The sequence below is a fragment of the Pelophylax lessonae genome, assembly GCF_965119305.1.
Source record: "Pelophylax lessonae genome assembly, chromosome: 1".
NCBI lineage: Eukaryota > Metazoa > Chordata > Amphibia > Anura > Ranidae > Pelophylax > Pelophylax lessonae.
In genome coordinates, this window is record NC_138768.1 from 791,695,742 (window position 1) to 791,720,535 (window position 24,794).

The 24,794-nt window shown below is 44.6% G+C and overlaps 1 protein-coding gene across 1 annotated transcript in view; it reads right to left on the reverse strand.

The window, feature by feature from the left end:
• Positions 1–2,269: 2,269 nt before the first annotated feature.
• The window catches only part of LOC309551724 (proton channel OTOP1-like), a gene marked incomplete at both ends in the record, with an annotated part of 131,897 nt that continues 109,372 nt past the window's right edge, over positions 2,270–24,794 (reverse strand). Inside the window, 3 exons of the mRNA XM_082252409.1 lie at positions 2,270–2,440; positions 4,076–4,929; positions 6,336–6,466. Coding sequence (XP_082108535.1) covers positions 2,270–2,440; positions 4,076–4,929; positions 6,336–6,466 — 1,156 coding nt within the window. The remainder of the gene's footprint in view (positions 2,441–4,075; positions 4,930–6,335; positions 6,467–24,794) is intronic.

A 24,794-nucleotide genomic window follows, 5' to 3' on the forward strand; every position in this document is an offset into this window, starting at 1 on the left:
GTAAATTTCACAATTTATTCTATCGTACTGTTTCCTTGTTTTGCAATCGTGAAATCAAACATTTTCTGGTTTAAAAAAAAAAAAAAAAAAAGTTGCTTGGTCTGTTGCTCCAGCTCTAATCTGTGTATTCTGACAGCTTCTGGATTCCTTAAATGAAAAGACTTGGCGTTCATATTTTGTTTTTGTTTTTTTGTTTTTTTTTTTCATTTTTTTGTGTATATTTTTATTTTTCAGGCCTAGTAAGTGAGATGTTCTTTAGAGGTATATTGAAGAGAAAAAGCAGACAAACACTTAGGATAGCCAAACGTGGGTTGAAGGAAAGAAAATCACTTGATTCCTCCATCAACACAGCTAGCGTTGATAGAGGAATCCCTCCCCCTGCTCTATTGTATTCTGACAGAGGGAGTGATTGGCAGTGATTGTACAAAAAAAAAAAAAGCTGATTGTACTGAAGTTGATCGTTAGATCGACTTCGGTACAAACAGCCAGCCCATAGCTGGATCGAATTGTGTTCTGTCTGTGGACATCTTAAGTTATGAGAGATGCATTTCCCCATGGGTTATAGGAAAAAGGAATGGAAAACCGTTGGATGAGATGAGAATGTATGTTATACTTTTGTGGACAGAAATATCCCAGGGGTAGGATTTAAAGGAGGTGGACAGATTTTTTTGTTATTTTTTCCCCAAATACAGTTTGGGATTCTTTGGTTTACTGTGTAGCTAAGTATTCCATCTCTGTCATGGAAACCTTACCTTTAAAAATGGAAGATGAACATTACTTCTGCAAATGAGACATTGGGCTGGCATTTAATGATTTTGGGAATAAGCATAACGTTATACAAAATGACCCTTAGTGTTCTTTAAACCCACTATTAAGGCAGGACTTCTCAACATTTATTTGTGATCATTCAAACCACTTTTGGTTTTGTAGTCTACCATAACGTATTACACATGTTTTTTTTGAGGAAGGAACAGGATAAGGCTTTAGAATTTAGTGCAGAGGTTTTGTAAATGAACAAATAGGAAATGATTGAAAACCCTTTATGTTTTGTTTTGCGTGTCCAATCTACCTTTGCATTCTGTTTTTTGAGCACAGCAGGAAATTAGAAGATCTCTCTCCAAAGTTAACAAACACTCCTCTTAGACAGCCGTGTCCATTGGAAGGTTTCCCCTCTCTTCCTCTTCTGGTGAATGAAAAAAAATATATTTTGGATTTAAATATATTTTTAACCCAACTACAGGTTAGGCACTGCCCCAACTCTAGTCCTCATACTTTTTCCTAAGTACCTACTATTCAGTCACATGACTAGTGGGGTCCTTTGGTGAGCACACCTCATTACCACACAACACCACTTACACAGAGATGACCAGTGTGCAGCTGTATCGTGCGCCCAAGCTGGTGTGATGATGTGCTTCTGGGGGCGTGTCCTTGAGATCCTGGGCTCATAGGAAGTAGATTGAATACCTTTGGGTATCATTTAACACAGAAGAGACCTGACTGACAGGATTGGATGAGGATGAGAAGGGCTGTGCTAGAGCATGAAGGGGTTGAGTATTGCTTTGAACCTTTTTTTTGTTTGTTTTAAACCAGGCATGAACATAATGTTTAGAAAATATATTTGGATTCACGTTAAGCTGGATAGAAGTGCTTGTCTTACATCCTCTTTGACAATTCATAGGAACATTCACATTCTTACTTTTTCTGGCCAGTGGCCACTCCTTTCCAACTTTATATTTACTATTAATTGATAGGTGCATTTTACGTATAGTGCTTATAAAGAAACACTCCAGCCAAAAAAGAAAGAACAAATAAACCGATTTAAAATGCTTGCTATTTCGGCAGCTAATCCTTTATTTCTTTAGAGTTTACTGTGTAATATGCTTACTTTACTTTACTCTAAAGTGTGCAATTCTATTTTCTGGGCCTAATTCACATACATTATTTTTAACAGTTCTCAACATGTATGAATATTGCCTGAATAAGTGTTCTTTGACCAAATGTCCCATTCACCACCAGGGCATATAATAAAAAATCAGAGCTGCAAAGAAGATATATTGCATATAGAATTTGTGTCAATAACCCCCACAACCACTTACAAGACAGGTCTAGAAGTTTGTATGGGATAAATGTAATATAAAATCACGACGACTATAAGCAACTAAAATAACTTTAAAAATAACTTTGTCAATAAACTGGATGGAAATTTTTACATACACATAGAAGTCACCTAAACTGCTGAAATAATCCTGAGAATCTTTCAATAGGGTGTTCAGATATTACAGAACACATCAAATAATGAATAGGCTGAATGCATTCTATAAAAAATGGAAAAGGGAAGAGCAACATCAATGATAATAATCCAGGGAATGATTCCAAACACGGTAGCTTCCAGTCCATTATCATACTGCGGGCGACAACCAAAGGCTGGCAGTATCCAGAGCTGGAAAAGAAAAGCGTTACATTATATTACTCATCAATCCCCAATCTATATAATATCTATTTTAGTGACCCCTGTGACTGCATATATTAATACTAAGTAGATGAGGAATATCTGTGAAGACAAATCCTCACAGCCAGCCACTGGATTTCATTAGAGTTTGTATTCCCAAGCCAAAAGGTAACTTGGCACATTTTTAAAGTCCTATCAGACTGACTTGTCATTGGGCAGTACAGGCCTTGCTGCATTGAGCTGGGAATGGATCTTATCTTCTTTCAGCTGTTAATTTGTACAAAATAAATTTGGCGCAACCTACATACAGTAGATGTAATTTACAGTAGCGATGGTCATCCCCATCAAGCGGCTGATGTGCACACTACTTAGTTCAATGTTGTGAAAGTGTAAGGGGGGCCCCAGCGTTTGACTCCCTAAGGGCCTCCAGAGAGTTTAATCCGGCACTGCTAAACCCAACCTATATTTAATTAGCTTTACCTGTCTCTGATCACAACTATACCTACTTTTTTCATACTATGGAAGCAAACATTTTGTATCCCCGCAACATTTCCTTAGTGGTCATAACAGCTAGAACTTGAGAGACCACAAGGAAAGGAAGCATCCATGTGCAAATAAACATTCTAAAAAATTTAAGAGGGTTACAGCTGTACATTCAAGATGTCAATGCAATGACAGTAGCTTGAGGGTAAAAATGGTACAGTCCAAAGTTTACTGATAATCTGGGTCTTTCTTTTTTGTGAGCACAAAGGCGTACACATGAACAAATACACCACAAAATGTAATTTAAGGTTTTTATAAGGATACCGCTGCAAATATTGAACAGTGCAGTGGGGGACTGGCATTAAAGTGAACCTGTTTATTTGCCTTAATCAATGATCATTTTCCAGCCAGATTTTTGCTCTTTCTTGGGAATGACCCAAATGATCAAAGTATTGCTTTGGCAGATAGCATTGCTATGGCCTCAGTTTTTTAAATATAGTAAAAAAATGGTGGTAGCACCCATTTGTCAGCTCATTTTACAACTGCAGTTCACAAGACAAGTGGCAGTGAGCCATGTGTGTTTGATAAGAAGCTCTTGCAACCCCCTCAGACCCTAAACATAACTTTAAAATAGCCATATTCCTAAAACCCCCTCAGACCCTAAACAAAACTTTAAAATAGCCATATTCCTAAAACCCCCTCAGACCCTAAACATAACTTTAAAATAGCCATATTCCTAAAGCCAGTTTTACTTTTCACCAAAATATTTTCTTCACCAAGCCAAACCTAATTTATAATATAAAAGCAAAAATGCAGGTGTCATCAGAAAATGGTCAAGTGACTATAATAAAGGCTGTTATTATTACTATAATGTGTTATTTTATGAAAGTAGAGCGAAACTAGTCACTAAAATCTCATGTACAGTAAGCGTTAACATATAAATGGAATTTCAAAAGTCGATTTTAATCTATTTTTAATCTGTAGCTTTCCATACAATAATAACTGGTGATCCTGCCATGAAGGTCCTTGCTAAGGCACTTGATAACAGTCTGTCCCTTTCTCTCATTTGTGTTCCTGCAGCATCCCTCTGTCACACGCGCTCCTGTTGGGGTTTATAAGTGGCCATCATTTTTATGTACTTACCGATATGTTACAAAGAAACAAAAGAACGGTTATATTCTTTAGCAACGATTTCCTAAAGTTCTGACTCTTTGGGTTTGCAGGAGACTTGTGTGTCTTGTCATTTGTAGATTGTTTATGTTGCAAAGAATCTTGCTGTTTGACCTCGTGTCCTTTCGAAGTTGTAAATTCTGTGCTTTCGGCAGGCACAGAGATTTGACCCATTCCTATTGGTATCTCAATATATGTAGTCTTTATATCGTTCTGTCCAAGGTGATTTATGTATGTAATTATGAAAAGGTTTTGTATGTATTTTTCAATTATTACCAGAACAGAGTAAGGCAAGTTGTACCATGTGTATTCTGGATGACTTTCTGCACATATTACGGCCAAGATAGAACCCCATGACATAATCCAAGAGCCAATTGCAGAACCTACAAGCATGTCAGCGTCAAGTTTTACAGAAGGACTCTGCTTTTTGACTACAGGTTTTCTTTCAATTTTATATATGACAAGTCCAAGCAGGGACCCTATGCACATGAGGCTCAGAACTGCTATTGAATAAAAATAGTACACGCTTAGAGCCATTTCACTGTTGGTTTTAGAGAGACCGATGTTCAGGAGGTAAGTACCAACTACGCCGATTGTTAAAGCAAAAACTATAAGTCCTAAGATGCCACCAGTAAGCACACCGTTAAGCTTCAGTTTTGTTTTAGGCTGTAAATGACCCGTCATGTTTCCAATATTTTTCCATAGGACATACAACATAGCAGATGCCAAAATTTGATATTCGATGTTGAATGGATAGATATAATAAATTCCTTTTTTAAAGTCCTTACACAGATTTGTGGTACAGTTACACTCTAAGTGTTCTATATCTGTAGAATAAAATCAGAAAAAGATAAGAATAAACGAAAAGCACGCACAAACTCACATCATAGTTGGCATTAAAAATAATGATATTTAGCAAAGGCAGGCATTCAGGTAGATTTCAGGGGCCTTTCATGTATCCCTCAGCTGTTTTAAAGAGCCACATATTATCTTTTTTTTTTTTTCTTTTTACTAAAAGGGAAGAAAATTTGTAACGTTTATTAATTGTTTAATGCCAGCACTCGCAAAAAGAACTAAAGTTGGGAAAAATGAATAGTGCCCAAAGCTAATATAGTGGCAGCACTTGTACTTAGCAATGAGAAAGATGAAACCCTAAATGTGCATAATGGTATGGTAGTCCATTCATTTAAATGGCCTGCCTAAAGTACCAAAAAACCTAAAAAGTTGCATGCTAGTGATCGACAGATATCGGGTTTTCGTTGCTGATACAGATACCAATATTTTGGCCATTGCATATCGGTATCGGCCGATATTGGCCGATATTTTCGTACATTTAAAAAATGTTTTATTTTTATCACTTGACAGGTACTCTTGTGGAGGGATCTGAGGGTCTAAAAGACCACAAGCCCCTCCTCTGCACTTAACAGATTTCAAAATGCCAAGTTTGGCTGTTTTTAATGCTGTCATTTTTTTAATCTGGCGCCAGTACCCGGAAGTGATGTCATGATGACATTACTACATTGCTTATATCTTTAATTTGTACATATGTGAGTGGCATATTCAATAACATTTGTAAACGGAATTATGCTATGTGACATAATTTTACCCTCAAATGATAAATATTTGGAATATCGGCAATATCGGCCAGTTCCAGGGCCGATACAGACAGAAAAGTCAATATCAGCCCTCAATATATCGGCCTTGCCGTTAATTGGTCGATCCTTAAACTCAGCACAGAGTAGTGCAATACTGTAGTGCTGCATTTCAGAAGTGCTTGGGAATGTGCATTGGGATGCCATTTAGAATAAATCTATAGAATAAATGCAGCATAACAATTTAACTCATAGCTAATTGAATGCACACCATTCTCATTTTCCTTATTTATGGTCCAAGTCAGTGGTGTTTCTAGCGTCCTAAAAGACCTGTACCAGACCCTGGACACCAAGGCTTGTCTCTTTATTTGTAAAAATTCAGAATACGATCAGCCTAAAAAGTAGTCAGTTAATAGAAGAGTTGATAAACAAAATTAGGTTACAGAAGGGTAATGTGCATATACTGTACAGTAATGTGTAGTAGTATATGTGCATATACTGCTGTATGTACAATAATATTATAAATATCGTTAATCAATTGTTAAGTAATAAAGACATAAGCATTGTGATTGTGCTCAGAGAATTAGACCATGTTGTTCAGACCCATATTTTTATGAAAGTATATGTAACACAAAACTTACTTAAAGTGATGTTCACAAAGCCAAGGGACCTCAGTCTTTCCATGTGCTCCTCCAGTTGATGTTCGGACTCTGTTGCTACCGCACTAGCCCAGAGAAGTAGGTTTGTAAACACAGAATGGATTAAACCAAACCTAAAATAGGGTTTATAAATTTTAAAATAAAATAAATAATAATCTAATCATTTTAAATAAAATTTTGCGTAATTTTCTGGTTTGTTCATTGCTGTTGTGTTAAATAAAAGCCTTTGAATGAAGAAGCTATTGGGTTTCCGGCTTATCTTTTCTATTATGGACTTTCAGTGAACGACACAGCCAGTGAACCAACTCCACTCATACAACCTCTAATATAGTGGTAGAGCTTGGGTGAATCTTTTTGTGAAACCTAACATAAGGTCAGTAGGTAGTAAGCAAAATGCCACCAAGATAACGAGAATATTAAAAAATCTTCCAGTGCAAGTTAACAGAAAGCACAGGGACCCCCCCTATTCACATACCGTCCAGTAACTAAACAAAATCTTCTTTATCAAGCTTCCATCCCACATGTAAACCACAGTGTTTAAGGACAATTAGCTCTTGGTAAGATGATGGCAAAGGGTAGGTAGCTCAAAAATGCTGTGTAAGAAAATTAATAGCAGGGCGCTGAGGTCAGTATCAAATAAAAAATGCTTTACATACCTGTTCCCGACCGGCCGCCGACGATTTACTGCAGCAGTGCGGCTCTCCTGCGCACCTGCAGCCAGGGGGCGAGCTCTCGCCACCGGCGGTGTGCTCCCACCCCCACTCAGCAGCAGGGACTCCGATGCATGGGGCAGGCGGCTCCGATTGCCTCCTGACACCCGCATTCCCCACTGAGAGAGAAGAACGGTCAGCTGTTGTAAAGCCCCTGTGATCCTGCTATATAGGATCTTAGGTCTCTGTGATCATTTCACAAGCCACGCCCCCCCCACAGATAGAATCACTCCCCTAGGCTCACATTTAACCCCTTGATCACCCACAGTGTTAACCCCTTTCCTGCCAGTGTCATTATTACAGTAACAATGCATATTTTTAGCACTGATTACTGTAGTAATGTCACTGGTCCCCCCAAAAGTGTCAAAAATGTTAGTTAGGGGTCTGATCTGTCCTCCACAATGTCGCAGTCCCACAAAATAAATCGCAAATCACCGCCATTACTAGTAAAAAAAAAAAAACATTAAAAATGGCATAAATCTTTCCCGTAGTTAGTAGACGCGATAACTTTTGAGCAAACCAATCAAAATACACTTATTGCGATTCTTTTTACCAAAAATATGTAGCAGAAAACAAATTGGCTTAAAATGTTAAAACATTTTGATTTTTAAAAAATTTTTTTCGAGAATATTATATAGCAGAAAGTGAAAAATATAGTTTTTTTTTTTTTCAGAATTGTCGCTCTTTTTTTGTTTAGAGCGCAAAAATTAAAATCGCACAGGTGATCAAATAGCACCAAAAGAAAGCTCTATTTGTGGGGAAAAAGGAAATCAATTTTATTTGGGTACATCGTCGCACAACCGCGCAATTGTTCGTTAAAATAACACAGTGCCGAATCGCAAAATAGGGCCTGGTCATTAAGGGGGAAAATCTTCCGGTCCAGAAGTGGCTAAAATAAGCAGCACACTTACATAAAAGTTAGCATGAAACAGCATGGATAGGGAACACCTGGCACCAAGCAGCTGTAATCAGTGTGAGGCTGTAGGCACCACTGGATAAACAGAGACTGAGGATGACAGGAAGTCAGCCAGCTCAAAGTATGGATATTAGCAGCGGCGTTCTAAGCTGCACACGAGGATGACAGCTGTCAAAATGCCTGGTGGATGTCAGTAGAGTAGAGTGGGTGTGAATGACACATTTCCAGGGACTTGCCCTCTCCTTCAATTGCATGGACAGTGGAAGGAAGTGATGGACTTATAAAGCCAAAATGGCAGGAAGGGGAGGAACGTGGGAGGGAAAGGAGGGAGAAAGTGGAGCTGCTGCATAGAGCTAGAAGGGTGGGAAGGGGAAGGAAAGTGGGAGGGGAGAGGGGAGAGAAAATCACAGAAGACATAGCTGAGCCATTAACCCTTGGCTTGCAGACTGCCAGTATCAGGGAATTCAATGTTACTACTGGAAACAGGGAGTAAAACAATAAAATAAAATAGCTGCACTGTAAACATAAGGATCAAGTTTTACATTACAATATTACCATTAATATTACTAGAGATATATTCATATACAGTTGTGCTCATAAGTTTACATACCCTGGCAGAATTTATGATTTCTTGGCCATTTTTTAGAGAATATGAATGATAACACAAAAACTTTTCTTTTACTCATGGTTAGTGTTTGGCTGAAGCCATTTATTATCAGTCGACTGTGTTTATTCTTTTTAAATCATAATGACAACAGAAACTACCCAAATTACCCTGATCAAAAGTTTACATACCCAAGTTCTTTATACTGAGCATTGCCCAATTTAACATCAATGACAGTTTGAAGTATTTTGTGGTATTTGTGGATGAGGTTTTTTATCGTCTCAGATGGTAAAGCTGCCAATTCTTCCTGGCATAAAGCCTCCAGTTCCTGTAAATTCTTGGGCTGTCTTGCATGAACTGCACATTTGAGATATCCCCAGAGTGGCTCAATGATATTGAGGTCAGGGGACTGAGATGGCCACTCCAGAACCTTCACTTTATTCTGCTGTAGCCAATGACAAGTCGACTTGGCCTTGTGTTTAGGATCATGGTCATTTTGGAATGTCCAAGTACGTCCCATGCGCAGCTTCCAGGCTGATGAATGCAAATTTTCCTACAGTTTTTCTTGATAACATACTGCATTCATCTAGCCATCAATTCGGACCAAATTTCCTGTGCCTTTGTAGCTCACACATCCCCAAAACATCAGCGATCCACCTCCGTGTTTCACAGTAGGAATGGTGTACCTTTTATTATAAGCCTTGTTGATTCCTCTCCACAGTGACGGAACTATCAGAGTCGCAGCAGTCGCGGTGGCGACCGGGCCCTGGAGTTCCGCCACTGTGGGAGGGCCCACCGGCCTCCGTTCTCCTACCGTGGGGGGCCCGCCGGCACCTGCCAGTTTTGGATGTGAATGTGCTACTCTGCCGTGTGAGTTAGCGCCTTCCTCCTCAGAGTCAGTCAGCGCCGCACGGGGGGGGGAGGAAGGAATCTGTGGCTGGCTGTTATGAAAAGGCTGAGCTGAGCTCTCTTACTATGATGAATGAGAGAGCCTGCCAGCCAATCCATGTAGAGCAGGGAGTAGAGAGGCGGAGTTTAACAGACACTGAAGGAGAGTCAGCCGACCAGAAGGGGGTGGAGCTCTCACCTCTGCGAGGAGACTCTGGCATGTGATTCACATGCATGCATCCCTGGACTGTAGAGGCCCTTTTCGTGACCACTGAGCTCAGGGGGAATCGACTGACGGGCAGCTATATAAGTGTCAGTGACAAATTGCTCCACCACTGATCCCAGTCTCCACCATTGCTGCCTCTTACTGATCCCACACAACAGATTTCATCCCTATCCCCCCCCCCATCACTTCTACAACAGAGATCCTTGGTGGTGGGGGATGGGATCAGTAAGAGGCAGAGGTGGGGGAGGATGGCACCACCACTAATCCCACCCCTCTTCATCCACTGATCCTCCCTCCCCATCATCACTGATCCCCCCCCTCACCACCATCACTGACCCCCCCCCCCCCTCACCACCATCACTGATCCCCCCTCCGCCCCTCATTATCGCCGCCCCTGATCCCACCCACCTCCCCACTATCACCACCACTGATCCCACCCCTCCCCACCATCGCCGCCACTGATCCCACTCCCATCACCGCCACTATTACTGGTCCCATTCCCCCCTCCCCACCAGTCCTGCCACTGACCCCATACCCCCCTCTCCCCACCAGCACTATTATAGGTAATGAAATCATGTATAAAGGTTATAATATGAATTAGATCACACAATACAAAATAGAAAAATTTCAGTAGTGCAGGAATGGTGGTACCTTCTAGCCACCTTTTAAGTGCTTAAAGTAAATTGACAAAACCGACTATAATATAATAACTGAATTACTGCACACTTCAGCTTAAAATCAATTAAAAGTCCTTAAAGTCCATACACTCAAATGGGCAATAACTTGAAGATCTCATCCAGGGAAGAGCAACAAATGTGATTTTAGAGGTGACACCCTCACTCTCCACCACCAATGTGCCAGGAATAATACGGATGAATGGGAGACTCACCAGACCACTATGCCTACCCACTCTCATGGATCAGGCGTGGAGCTGACAGGGGACCGAAGATGACCACTACTTGTGTATTTGTTTATTATTGTGCGATTTTCTCATCCACAAAGTGAGTGTAATGTGCGCTTTTTTTGTTTGAATAATATTAGGTTGAAACTGTATCACTAGTGGAGGGTTGTTTTTATCTCTACATATACTGGTGAGTGGAAACAGTGCTGGAGAGGAGCTGATCCATACTGGATGGAATACATCTGTGATAATACGTTATTTGTGCCTGATCCATGAGAGAGGGTAGGCATAGTGGTCTGGTGAGTCTCCCATTCATCCGTATTATTCCTGGCACATTGGTGGTGGAGAGTGAGGGTGTCACCTCTAAAATCACATTTGTTGCTCTTCCCTGGATGAGATCTTCAAGTTATTGCCCATTTGAGTTTATGGACTTTTAAGGACTTTTAATTGATTTTAAGCTGAAGTGTGCAGTAATTCAGTTATTATATTATAGTCGGTTTTCTCAATTTACTTTAAACACTTAAAGGTGGCTAGGAGGTACCACCATTCCTGCGCTACTGATATTTTTTTATTTTGTATTGTGTGATCTTATTACAACATTTATACATGATTTCATTACCTATAATTACTTCTATATAAGTAGCAGCATTGTGTTATATGTGTCCTATACTCCTGAGCGCATAGGGTCACTCTGCAATTGTTTGCCTTTTATGGGCGAATTTGGAGGTGTTTCTTTAGTCCACCAGCACTATTACTGTTCCCATTCCCCCCTCCCCACCAGTCCTGCCACTGATCCCATACCCCCCTTTCCCCACCAGCACTATTACTGTTCCCATTCCCCCTCCCCATCAGTCCTGCCACTGATCCCATATTCCCCTCTCCCCACCAGCACTATTACTGGTCCCGTTCCCCAGGTCGGATTTTACCGATCCTAAGGAGGCAAATCAAAGAAATTATTTGTTGAGGTTCATATTCCCTTTAATGAAAGAATATTATATAAAGTATATACAGTCGTTTTTTTTTTTTTTGTATGTACCCCGTCGGTGTCCAGGGGGCCTTACAAGCCTGTGAGAGGTTGAGGGTCTTGAAGGAGTTTTAGGGCAGTGTTGGGGGGGGGGGGCCTTCATGATTTCTTGCACCTGGGCCCTGAAAGTTCTAGTTACGCCCCTGCCTCTCCAAATGTAGAATTTATGGATGTGGCCAAAAAGCTCAATGTTGGTCTCATCACTCCAAATGACTTAATGCCAGAAGGTTTGAGGCTTGTCTCTGTTCTGTTTGGTGTATTGTAAGCGGGATACTTTGTGGCATTCGCGTAGTAATGGCTTTCTTCTGGCGACTCAACCATGCAGCCCATCTTTCTTCAAGTGCCTCCTTATTGTGAATCTTGAAACAGCCACACCACATGTTTTCAGCGAGTCCTGTATTTCACCATCCTCCCCCTCTCCCCCCCTGATTTTAGCAAACCTATTCTACTACATGCCAGTTGGCATACACTATACCTGTTGTCTGGCCCACATGTGCAATATATCACTCCTTGACAGGTCCGGATGCCCTATTGTCTAACCTGTACCACTGGTGTCCCCTACAACCCTTACCCTTTTGTACACTCTAACGGCCTAGGATTGCCCCCCCCCCCCCCTACAATGATGCTATGATGTCGCAATGTCATTATTGCTATCTACAAGAAAGAAAAATGTCAGTGCCTAATTCATAAGAAATAGCAGCTTGCAAAACAGTGTGAACATACAAACACCAGTGAGATAAATAAATAAAAGGTTGCAGCGCTAAAATATTATAATGAAAAGTGTCTGAAAAACAAGTCCATCAATGGAACATAAGTCCAATAAACTCATAAATCCAAATGGATGACGATATTCTGTGTGAATGTAGATTCAATACCGACAGCAGCTAGTGTTTCTCCAACAAAGTAAAAAGTGAACACTCACCAGACCTAAATGCTGTCTTATCAGGACAGCTGAAAGCGTGTGAGATGAAGCCAGAGGAATCAAGCAGGGGATGATCTTCTTATCTCTTCACCGGACTTGCTTTCCTCAGATGTTAAATCCAGAGTGGCAAATTAACAGACAGGAGAGAAAAGAGATCTCCTCATGGTGTAGTATTATTAAAACTTCTATAAAGGTTAAAAACAATGTACAAAACACAAATGGAGATCCATACAGTGCAACAACATATATAGCACTTACATATAAAGCCACCAGACTGAAAAGACTGGTGGCTTATGGACCTCTGGCATATAACCCTGCTCTAAGGCCGTTTCGCGCCACACGCTTCTTCAGGAGCATTCAGCAAGTCCAGTTAAGAGATAAGAAGATCATCCCCTGCTTGATTCCTCTGGCTTCATCTCACACTCCTGATAAGACAGCATATGGGTCTGGTGAGTGTTCACTTTTTACTTTGTTGGAGAAACACTAGCTGGTGTTGGTATTGAATCTACATTCACACAGAATATCATCATCCGTTTGGATTTATGAGTTTATTGGACTTATGTTCCGTTGATGGACTTGTTTTTCAGATCCTTTTCATTATAATATTTTAGCGCTGCAACCTTTTATTCATTATTGCTATCTACTTGTTTCATATAATTGACTTTGACTAGCGTAAGATTGTGCCTTGCTTGTACTTTTAGGCCCCGTTCACACTGGGGCGATCCGTCTTTCCCAGGCGACCACACAGGTCGCGGTGCGAGCAGCATTGAAGTCTATGCAGGTCGCTCCGGGTCGCCCCAAAGAAGCTCCGGACCCTTTTTCTAAGTCGGAGCGACTTGTGTCGCTCTATTAGAACGGGTCCATAGCTTCTGTATGGCAGGCGACCTACGGCGACCTGTCAGGCGACCAGGTCGCCTGACAGGTCGCCCCAGTGTGAACGGGGGCTTAACTCCAATGTTCTGTGCCCTTTTCCTTTTTTTGTTTGTTTTGTATGTCTTCTTAAGATAAATAAAAATGCTTCTGTTAAAAAAAAAAAAAAAAAAAAGTTATTTGTGGATTTTTCTTTGCATCACAAACAGTTTTCCTGGCAGTTGTGGTTGACATTTTAGTTGGTCTACCTGACCTTGGTTTGGTTTCAACAGAAGCCCTCATTTTCCACTTCTTGATTAGAGTTTGAACACTGCTGATTGGCATTCTCAATTTCTTGGATATCTTTTTATATCCCTTTCCTGTTTTATACAGTTCAACTACCTTTTCATGCAGATCCTTTGATAATTCTTTTGCTTTCCCCATGACTCAGAATCCAGAAACGTCAGTGCAGCACTGGATGTAGGATGCAGGGGTCTGTCAGGAGTCCAGAAACTCATTGACCTTTTATACACACACACTAAATACAAGCAAACAGATCACAGGTGAGGATGGCATTGGTTACCTTTAATAGCTATTCAAACCCCTTTCTGTCAACTTGTTTGCATGTTATTAGGCCAAAAATCACCAGGGTATGTAAACTTTTGATCAGGTTCATTTGGGTAGTTTCTGTTGTCATGATGATTTAAAAAGAGTAAACACAGTTGATTGATAAATGGCTTCAGCCAAACACTAACCATGAGTGAAAGAAAGGTTTTTGTGTTATCATTCAACTGTATGAAGTAAAATGCATATATATTGATAATAAAGATGTATATAAGACAAATATATGGTAAAAAAATAAACAAAATTCAAATAAATTAACTAAATTAAATAATTAATATGCACACACATATACATATATATATATATACTGTATATATATGGGAAGGCGGAGCCTGGAGTTGTGGGAGGGAAGGAGCCGCCTATTTAAGGTCAGGCCCCCGCCTCTTCTGAGCCGGTGCAGGGATCGTTTATTTTTTGTTCACACCCACTACCAGGAATCTACCGTACGCCGCCATTCACAAGCAGCAGCACCACCTAGAAGGATGCTTCGGGGTCAGCCAGCAGGCACCCGGCTTCCAGTGAGCACGGGGGGGGGGGAGGCTGGGGCTCGTTTTCCCCCCTCCACCAGCCGCACAGCCTCCCTGCTCCCTCCTTCACTCACGCAGTGTGGACTGCGGCTTCCCTCCCTCGCCGGACCTCCCCACTATCACGAGCTGCTGGGGGAGGGTCTCGCTCTGGCCGGTCCTGCCCTTTCTGTGTTGTGGCCATATCCGCACTGCCTGCGCTTCCTGGAAGCGGTCAGCGGCCTCCCTCCTCCCCGTCATCCATGGGGCTTGAGCCAGCCCGCACTTTCACCGCTCGACCATCCGTCTTCACCAAGTCAGTTCTGCGCTGCAACTGCTGAACACTGTGCCACACGTTCCCACCGTTCACATGCACCTTCTGTTCATTCATCCTCTGCCAGGGTTGTCCATCCCAGTCTGTCCCCTTACTTTCTCACCATACCGGCTGTGTGACAGTCTTCACATCACCGCTCCAACAGGATCAACCTCCGGGTCAAGTTTTCACTAAACTTCCATACCAACTTTCACAGCAGTTCCTCTCTTTCTTTTATAACAGACTGTGTTTTCCGGGTACTGGTGACACCTAGTGTTCTTGTAAAAAATTACACCATGCTGCAGCCTGTTCACTTTTGTCATTATTCTGCAAGCCTGTTTTATGATCCTTTTTTTTTTTTTTTTTTGGCAATTTGTTTCTTCCTTTGTTTCATGTTTCCGATAACCTTATTTCCTGGAACAGGTCACATACACATGCTTTAAAGGGTAGGGTTCAAGAACTGGGCTTTCACAAAGTACGTGGGGGGAAGTTCTCCAGTTACATTACCTAGATACTAAATTTCCAAGCCAGCAGTCCTTTCAAATTCCTCGGCCATTCGCACATCTCAGATGCCATCCCCGATAGCCATCCGGATGGTTGGTTGCTGCATCAAAAAAAAAAAAAAATGATATATATATATCTCCTGGGAAACAGCTTTTCTTTGCCATTTAATCGCACCTTGGCTTGCACCAGCTCTCATCCTGCACAGACAGCCCCCTGGCTGTGTCACCCTCCCACCATCCAGTCTCACTCTGGCATCTGCCGGGGGGGGGGGGGGGGGTTTACCAGCACAGACTTTCATGCAAATTCTTTATTTGTTTTATTTGTCATCATGTTGAGTTACATGGTCACTTTGTTTGTTACATATGTCTTGTTTTGACGTTTCCCGCAGGTACCACATCTCAAAAAAAGGGAAAAAAAAATTCTCTCAGTCGCAACCCTCAGGGGCAGTTCGGCCACAGAGGCCTTTTTGGTTACTTACCTCATGCGGCGGGGGGGGGGGGGGGGCGTGCTCCCGCCCCCCTCGATTGGCTTCCTGCCTATCGCCCGGGGACATGACATGCAAGGACGACACGCTCCGACCACCCTCCTGGTTCACATCCTGGTGAATATGTATTTTTTTGGGGGGGTGGGCCTACTCCGACTCTCTCCTTTCTCCTCAGTCGCAGGTTCTGGTGGGCATTTCCGTACAGCCCCTCTCGACATGCATAGGGCTGCGTCCACAGGGCACGTCAGTTGTTGAGTCAAGCTCTTATGTCATCTCACTTCAGGCGCCAACCGTTCCTGTTTCACCCATACAGGCGGCACGCACAAGCATTATCGGAAGTTCAGCCAAGCCTTTTCAGACCCCTCACAGGTTATCGCAGGCATGCTGTCTCACTTGGTCTTACTCTTCCATGGTTACCTGGGTTTCGGGGGGGGGGGGGGTAGTTAGGTAGGTCAATTACAGCTAGACCAACACCCATTCTCAAGCGGAGGTTTTCGCCCATCGGTCCAAATCATAGCTAGTGTCTCGGTTAACCCGCTAGTGTAGAGAGGGCGTCACCTTCCTAGATGCCTACACCCCGCCATTTCATTACCTGGCATAGCGCAGGGCCAACTCATAGACAGTGCCTCTACCTGCCGCTGAGTTAGTTAGGGCCTCACGTCCCGCTGGTCTCCTCCCGGGAAACCTTGTCGGGGGGGGGGACACGCCAGTCAAACGTGTTCATCTGCTTATGTTTTATGACCTTTGCCTTCATGTTTTCCATGTTGTCCCACGCGTCAGACATAGGGGGATCGCTCGACCCTACCAAGTACGCCAGTCAGGCCTCCTACGCCGGTTCCGGTCCCCACCACAGGAGGAAGCCAAGGCTTGACAAACCCTGGCCCGTTGTGCTCTTGGACCATCCCAATGATCACCGCCGAAATAAGATGGAGAGGAATTCTGTTTCCAGCCACCGTCAGCAATGCTGAACTTTTCAGGTTTTGTCGACCTATACAGTTCCGCAGTCGGGGTCCGGCTCGCAGGACAATGGGCACGATACCTTAGTCAGGATCCAGGCCACTATGGCATCCGTCTTATCCTCCATCAACAGCCTGAATAAAAGGATGGAGAAATCTAGAAACCCCGGCTCCCGCCCCCTCATCCCCGGGTTTCCCACCCTCCCAGGTTGCTGCCCCAACAGTCTTCAGAATGTCGTTGTAGGTACTACTACTTCCCCGGCTGCATTGCACATATCATCACACCAGCTCACATGGTCCCTCCCAGCAGGGCCGGTGCTGGACTATTTTACGCCCTAGGCAAGACCAGCTACTTGCGCCCCCCCCAAAAAAAAGAAAAAAAAGGGAAATGGTTAAAAACTCCTCTATGTCATACCCAGCGACCCTGATCTGATGCTTCCTCCATGTTATGCTCTCATACCTAGTGACCCCCATATTCCTCCATGTCACACCCGGGGATCCTGATGTCCCTCCATGTCACACCCAGGGACCCTGATGTTTTTCCATGTCACACCCTGGTACCCCAATATTCCTCCACGTCATGCTGTGATACCCATTGACCCCAATGTTCCTCCATGTCACACCCAAGGGACCCCGCGTTCCTCCATGTCATGCTGTCATACCCAGTGACCCCAATGTTCCACTATGTCAGACCCTCATGTTCCTCCATGTTACACCTGGGGACCCTGATGTTCATCCATGTCACACCTGGGAACCCTGATGTTCATCCATGTCACACCTGGGGACCCTAATGTTTCTCTGTGTCACACCTGGGGACCCAATTCCCCCGTGGCACACCCAGGGACCCCAATTCCTCATGGCTCACCTGGTGACCCCGAACCCCTGTTACACCCGGTGACCCCTATCCCCCATGTCACACCTGGTGACTCGATTCCCTATGGCACACCTGATGACCCCGATTCCCTTTCATACCAGGAATGCTCCATGTAACACCCAGGGACCCCGATCCCTTGTTCTGGGCACACTGGGCGGTATGAAGAGAGTGGCCCACACTCTGCCCTCCTTGACTGTGATCCTGCTGATTCCTTCTCCCAGGACACTCCTCTCCTGGACCACAGTGCTCACCACAGCTCCAACTGGCTCCTGGTGGAGGGAAAAGCAGCAGTCAGAGAGCTCCACACTTATTTCATCGCCAACCTCCTCAGACCCTTCCGCTGCCTCGTCGATTCTGCTCCAGTAATGGTTCCGCCCTCCAGTGCCGAGCTCTGGCTCAGGTTCAGCTCTCCTCAGCTCCCTGCTTAATACTGACCCAGGGAAATAAACGGCTGCCCATCAGCTAAGTGCAGAGAGTCACTTCCTGCCCAGGGTTAATGCTGCTTAGCTCCAGCCGAAGAGGATTATCATTCAGGCAGCACGCTGGTGGACTCACTTCCTGCCTCTTTGGGCCCCCTAACAGTGGTGGAAAGCCAGGGCTTAGTAGTTCCGCACTGCCCAAGACACCTGGCATCTTCCACCGCCCCTTCTTCCTCCCACACGGCCGCCCCTCCCCTCAGCTCCCAAGGATCATTCATGATGGAGAGAGAGTGCAGAGACATGGCTGCGCCCCTAGGTGGCAATGCGCCCCGGCTGCCTAGTTTGCCTAGTGAAGCACCGGCCCTGCCTCCCAGTATCAAGGAAGATATCCTGGAGGGCAAAGACGTTTATCTCCTGTCCCTGTTGTTAGCATCCTAGGACGTCGTAGTAAGTAAGACCCATAACCACGGCGATCCTTCTGGGGTGCTCAATGACAAAGACTCCAGGTTGAACAAGGATTTGTCCATCCCGGAGTTCGTGTCGGCTTTCGGTCTGGTTAGGGTTTGTGATGTGCTTCAATTTCCCTAACCGCAGGGGGGATTTGTACTTGCACATGGTAGTTGATTTGGGGTACAAGTACGGCGGCTCAGTATTCTACGTTACCATTGTTCTTTTTCTGCCAAGGCGGCCGCCACCTTCGCCCAGTTCAATGTTCAGGCAGACTGGGGCCAGTTGGACACTGACTTGTTTTACCGCCACTTCGCCAAGCTCGCTCCTCCAGCCTGTACCAACTGTGCTTTCCCATCCCACCAACTTGTGTTCCTCCAATCCAGTTCCACCACCATCAGCGATGTCACCCCTGGTACCAGCAGAGTCGATCAGAGAGCTTCCAGAGACAGGCTAGATAGGTATTGTGTTCCTGGGCAAGACGCAGGTTGCAACAACTTCAATGCAGGAGGTTGTAGGTTCAACGCCGCAAGTTGTTGCATGTCTGCTCTACCTGTATCCGGGCGCACGCTAAGGCCCCAACCGACTCTTTCCGAAGGAATTACTGACCAAATTACACGTTGACACCCGGGCTTTCTTCCTGGAGTCCCAACCTTCTCAAGATTTAGTCAAGTTTCTTACAGGGCTTCCCAGAAGGGTTTCAGTCGGGGCCAGTCGCTCTACTGGCAACTACGGTGGAGGGTAACAATTTACAGTCTGTCTTATCCAACCCTTCCGCAGTCAACACCGTTGTCACAGTCGGAGGTTGACAAAGGTTTTATGTTTGGGCATTTTGGCACGCCGCCTTTTTTTGTTTTTTTTTCTTGCTGGCGTACCAACCCATTGGGTTCACCACCGGGAAGTACAACAATAAAATGCTTGATTATTGACCTTTAGGCTGCTCATTCGGTTATCATGCCTAGCCTCAATTTTCTCCTCCCCACTGAGGAATTTTTTCTCTACAGTAGGCCTCCGTGGACAATGCCATCCAGACAATCTTGCAGGCCAGTGAGGCTGCCTGGCTCAGCTGGACAGACATATTCAATGCCGTCAAACTACGGGCCATTCACCAGTCTGGTGCCTGCATGGTGTCATGTGGGAGGGGTCTTACTTTTCGCTGTCCGCTTGACCTTTGGGACCAAGAAAAGCCCAGAATGTTTGACATGTTAGCAGAAACACTGTGCTGGCTCCTTTGAACATCAGCCGCCATCCAGAGGTAATTCATTACCTGGATGATTTCCTGACCGTGGAAGGATGATTTCCTGACCGTGGAAATCGCACCTTCAACCCCAACCTTCAAGTGCTTTTGTGTACCGACTTCTCAGTCTGCTCCCGGGTCTTCCGCGCGATGGAAGCATTATCTCACTGGAGGTCTGTCCAGGAGGGACTTGTCTATGTGGGATGAGTTCCTGGCCCACTGGTAAGTCATGAACATGGTCATTGCCGTAGTTCAGACTGCTCTCCAGTGTTATGGACTGACGCGGCGGGCCATGCCGGGTTCGTGGCCATTGTTGGGACAACAGGTGGTTCAGGGATAGTTGGCCACCAGAAACGTTAAATCTGCCATCTTTCAATTCCACCTTGGCCCTTTTCGAATATTACCCCTCAATGGCTGCTGCTAGAATAAGGGGGGGGGGCTCTTTTGGGCAGGCCAAACTGCAAGTGCTTCACTGACAACAGGGCAGCAGGCGACTTTATCAACGGGGGGCGGTCCTCCTCCCTCACCATCAGGAGTTTAGTCAGAAGGCTCACTTGGTTGGCTGCCACATTGCATTTCCACCTGGTTTGCGAGCACGTGCCAGGCGTTCTTAACACAGCAGCAGATGCCCTTTCTCGCTCCAACTTACAGGTCTTGCTCCGGGCACATCCCACGGAAGATGAAATCCAGGACGAACCACCACCGTTCCAGGAACTCATCCTGGATTAGCTGTTCTCATGGCCCACGGGTTTATGCTAGCCCAGTCAGCATTGTCACCCAACACCAGACGCTCCTACGCGCGAGCTTTGATCGTCTTCATCAGGTTCATCACAGAGTTCAATATTTCTGTTTGGACCCGTTGTCTTTAGAAACCATCGGGGCGTTTTCTACCTTTTGCCATTTAAACTTGGAACTGGCGCACAGTACAATTAAACTCTACCTCTCAGGAGTTCAGTTTCACATCAACACGTACCCCAGTCACGGTACCTTCATGGCATCAAGGCCCATCAAGAACATTCCAAAAGGCATCCTTTAGTTGGAAGGCCGCAAGCCTACGTTTCGTCAACCAATCGACGGCTGCAGGTTCTGGGCTTTGTCCGACTTGTTGGACACTAAGCCGTTTGAGGCAGCGTCCTATGATGCCATCAAGACAGCCATGTACCTGGCCTTCTACATCTACAGGTTCCTGCTGCCAAACGAGTTCACCGTGTGGACTCGCTCGGTACCGCCACATGTCAAGGGGGGCACACCTAGTTAAGGTGGACGTTCATTGTCCTGACACTCCAATAGTCCAAGACCAATCAATTGGGGCCACCAGTCGACATACCACTATATCCTTCTTTCAACAGATGGTGCCCTGTCCAGTTGCTGGATCATCCTTATCCGGGTGGGGCAGGTTAGTGATGCTCCCCTGCCGAGCCTCTCACTACGCCCAAGTTCGTCAAGTACTTGAGAACCCTGCTGTGTAAGTTAGGGTGCAATCCTGCCGCCCTCTCCGGTCAATTCTTTCGCTTAGGGGCAGCCACGGCGGCCTCAAGCCTTAGCATTCCTGTGCATATCTTCAAGAGACCAGGGCAGTGGGAATCCCCCGCCTACTACAGTTGCATACCCAAATGTAAAGGCGAGCTCAGATTTGTGTCTTTCCTTTTGCATACAATGCACTTGTATTAAAAGTTACTCGCACGCTCTCTTTTTGCCCTCTTTATTTTACAGGCCTGCTCGAACGATGGTTTTGGCACGCTACTACCGTAGTTTTTTAATTATTGTCATGTTCTCCATCTCGGCTCATTTCCCTGAACACAAATGGGAAGGCGGAGCCTGGAGTTGTGGGAGGGAAGGAGACACCTATTTAAGGTCGGGCCCCCCGCCTCTTCTGGGCCGGTGCAGGGATCGTTTATCCCTCCCACCACTGCCCCTTTTTTACAACATTCCCTTCTTCTTCCTTCCTTCTTGGCGGGCCCTCTTTATTTTACAGGCCTGCCCGAACGACGATTTTGGCACGCTACTACCGTAGTTATTTAATTATTGTCATGTTCTCCATCTCGGCTCATTTCCCTGACCACAAATATATATATATGTAAATATTTTATTATACCTTTTCATGTGACAACACTGAAGAAATTACACTTTGCTACAATGTAAAGTAGTGAGTGTACAGCTTGTATAACAGTGTAAATTTGCTGTCCCCTCAAAATAACTCAACACACAGCCAATAATGTCTAAACCACTGGCAACAAAAGTGAGTACACCCCTAAGTGAAAATGTCCAAATCGGGCCCAATTAGCCATTTTCTCTCCCCAGTGTCATGTGACTCGTTAGTGTTACAAGGTCTTAGGTGTGAATGGGGAGCAGGTAGGTTAAATTTGGTGTTATCGCTCTCACTCTCTCATACTGGTCACTGGAAAATAGGGAGTGTTTTGGCGCTCTCAGGTGGTGCTGTCAATGGGGTGGCTGCAAATTGTGGACAGGTTTCTGGGTAAAACCAATTGGAAGCACCAACACATGGGAGATATATCATTAAGAGCCTGGGCACAAGGGGGGAATTTAAAGTCCGTGTGCAAGTTCCTAGACAGACAGTGATGGCGTGCTCTCTTCAAATCCAGAGGGGAGGGGGGAGAGAGAGAAATCTGAGGTTGACCCTGGGATGGATGGAGGGGTTGTCACTCAGGGCAGCTGACCGGAGGTGTGAAGCAGCTCTGTATCAGAAATATAGAAGAGAGGAAAGCGCCTCTTGAGTGTTGTAAACGATTTAATGACAAAAATGATAGTAGTGACTCACATTAAGGTACTCGTTATCGTGTGTGGCGTTGTGCTCCGGAGGCTAGATGTCTGCTCAGTTCAAGTTGGTCTAATCGTCCGGGTGGGCTCTGGAGGCTTGCTCTGCCGAATTCCGGGTAGACTCGGTGGAGGAACTTGGAGGAGCTCAAACAGCGGCCGGCAGCGTCTGACGTCACATGTGCAGAGAAGGGCAGTGAGGGCAAACTGGGCTTCACAACGCGTTTCGGAGCATACGTCGATGCCAGGTTCGGGCATGCGCACTCCTTTCTCAAGTGTCCGGAGAAAAGGGAGAGAGCAAACTTTATAGGACACAATCGGGCGTGTACTAACAATAAAAGCGGCAATGCTGGGATCAAATTTAAAGCGGCAATAGTGTCTTTAAAGCAGTGGGGATTGTTCAGCAGTAGGGGACCATTCATGAGCTGAATGGATGGTGGGATACACAAGGTTAGGTTGTGGAATTGTGAACATATCTTGGCAGTATTAATAATGAAAATATTATAATCAATAACAATAAAAACAATAATTACAGTGTCCAACATATGACAGTAATAGTGGTTTAAATTAAACCAGAAGAATCAATAAATATGATCAATGACCACGGGCATACACATATACATTCATATACATTCATATACATACATATGAATACCAAAGAAGGTGTTCTTTGGGAAATAAATAAATATTGCTGCAGAGGTTGAAGGGGTGGGAGGGGGTCAGCCTATCAGTGCTCAGACCATACGCTGCACACTGCATCAAATTGGCCTGCATGGCTGTCGTCCCAGAAGGAAGCCTCTTCTAAAGATGATACACAGGAAAACCTGCAAACAGTTTACTGAATACAAGCAAACTAAGGACATGGATTACTGGAACCATGTCCTGTGGTCTGCTGAGACCAAGATAAACTCATTTGGTTCAGATAGTGTCAATCGTGTGTGGTGGCAACCAGGTGAGGAGTACAAAGACAAGTGTGTCTTGCCTAGAGTCAAGCATTTTGGTGGGAGAGTCATGGTCTGGGGCTGCATGAGAGCTGCTGGCACTGGGGAGCTACAGTTCATTGAGGGACCATGAATGCCAACATGTACTGTGACATACTGAAGCAGAGCATTATCGCCTCCCTTCATAGACTGGGCCGCAGGGCAGTATTCCAACATGATAACGACCCCAAACACACCTTCAAGACGACCAATGCCTTGCTAAAGAAGCTGAGGGTAAAGGTGATGGACTGGCCAAGCATATCTCCATACCTAAACCCTATTGAGCATCTGTGGGGCATCCTCAAACAGAAGGTGGAGGAGCGCAAGGTCTCTAACATCCACCAGCTACATGATGTCTTCATGGAGGAGTGGAAGAGGACTTCAGTGGCAACCTGTAAAGCTCTGGTGAACTCCATGCCCAAGAGGGTTAAGGCAGTGCTGGAAAATAATGATGGCCACACAAAATATTGACACTTTGGGCCCAATTGGGACATTTTGACTTAGATGTATACTCACTTTCGTTGCCATCGGTTTAGACATTATTGGCTGTGTGTTGAATTATTTATTTTGAGGGGACAGCAAATTTACACTGTTATACAAGCTGTACACTCACTACTTTACATTGTAGCAAAGTCTAATTTCTTCAGTGTTGTCACATGAAAAGGTATAATAAAATATTAAAATTGTGTGTGTTTGTGTCCATTTTTAATCATATATGAATATATCTCTAGTAATAATAATGGTAATATTGTAATACTTGATCCTTATATTTACAGTGCAGCTATTTTATTTTATTATCTTGTTTTACTTGTTTTACTGTTTTTGTTTTAGTAGTAACATTGAATTCCCTGACACTGTCAGCCTGCAAGCCAAGAGTTAATGGCTCAGCTATGTCTTCTGTGATTTTCTCTCCCTTCCCACTTTCCTCCCCTTCGCAGACTTCTAGCTCTATGTAGCAGCTCAGCTTTCTCCCTCCTTCCCCTCCCATGTCCCTCCCCTTCCTGTAATTTTGGCTTTATAAGTCCATCACTTCCTTTCACTATCCATGCATTTGAAGAAGAGGGCAAGTCCCGTCGCGTCATGCACACCCCCTCTCCTGATATCCACCAGGCATTTTGGCAGCTGTCATCCTCGTGTGCAGCATAGAACGCTGCTGCTAATATCCATACTTTGAGCTGGTTGACTCCCTGTCATCCTCAGTCTCTGTTTACCCAGTGGTGCCTACAGCCTCACACTGATTACAGCTGCTTGCTCCCAGGTGTTCCCTATTCACGCGGTTTCATAC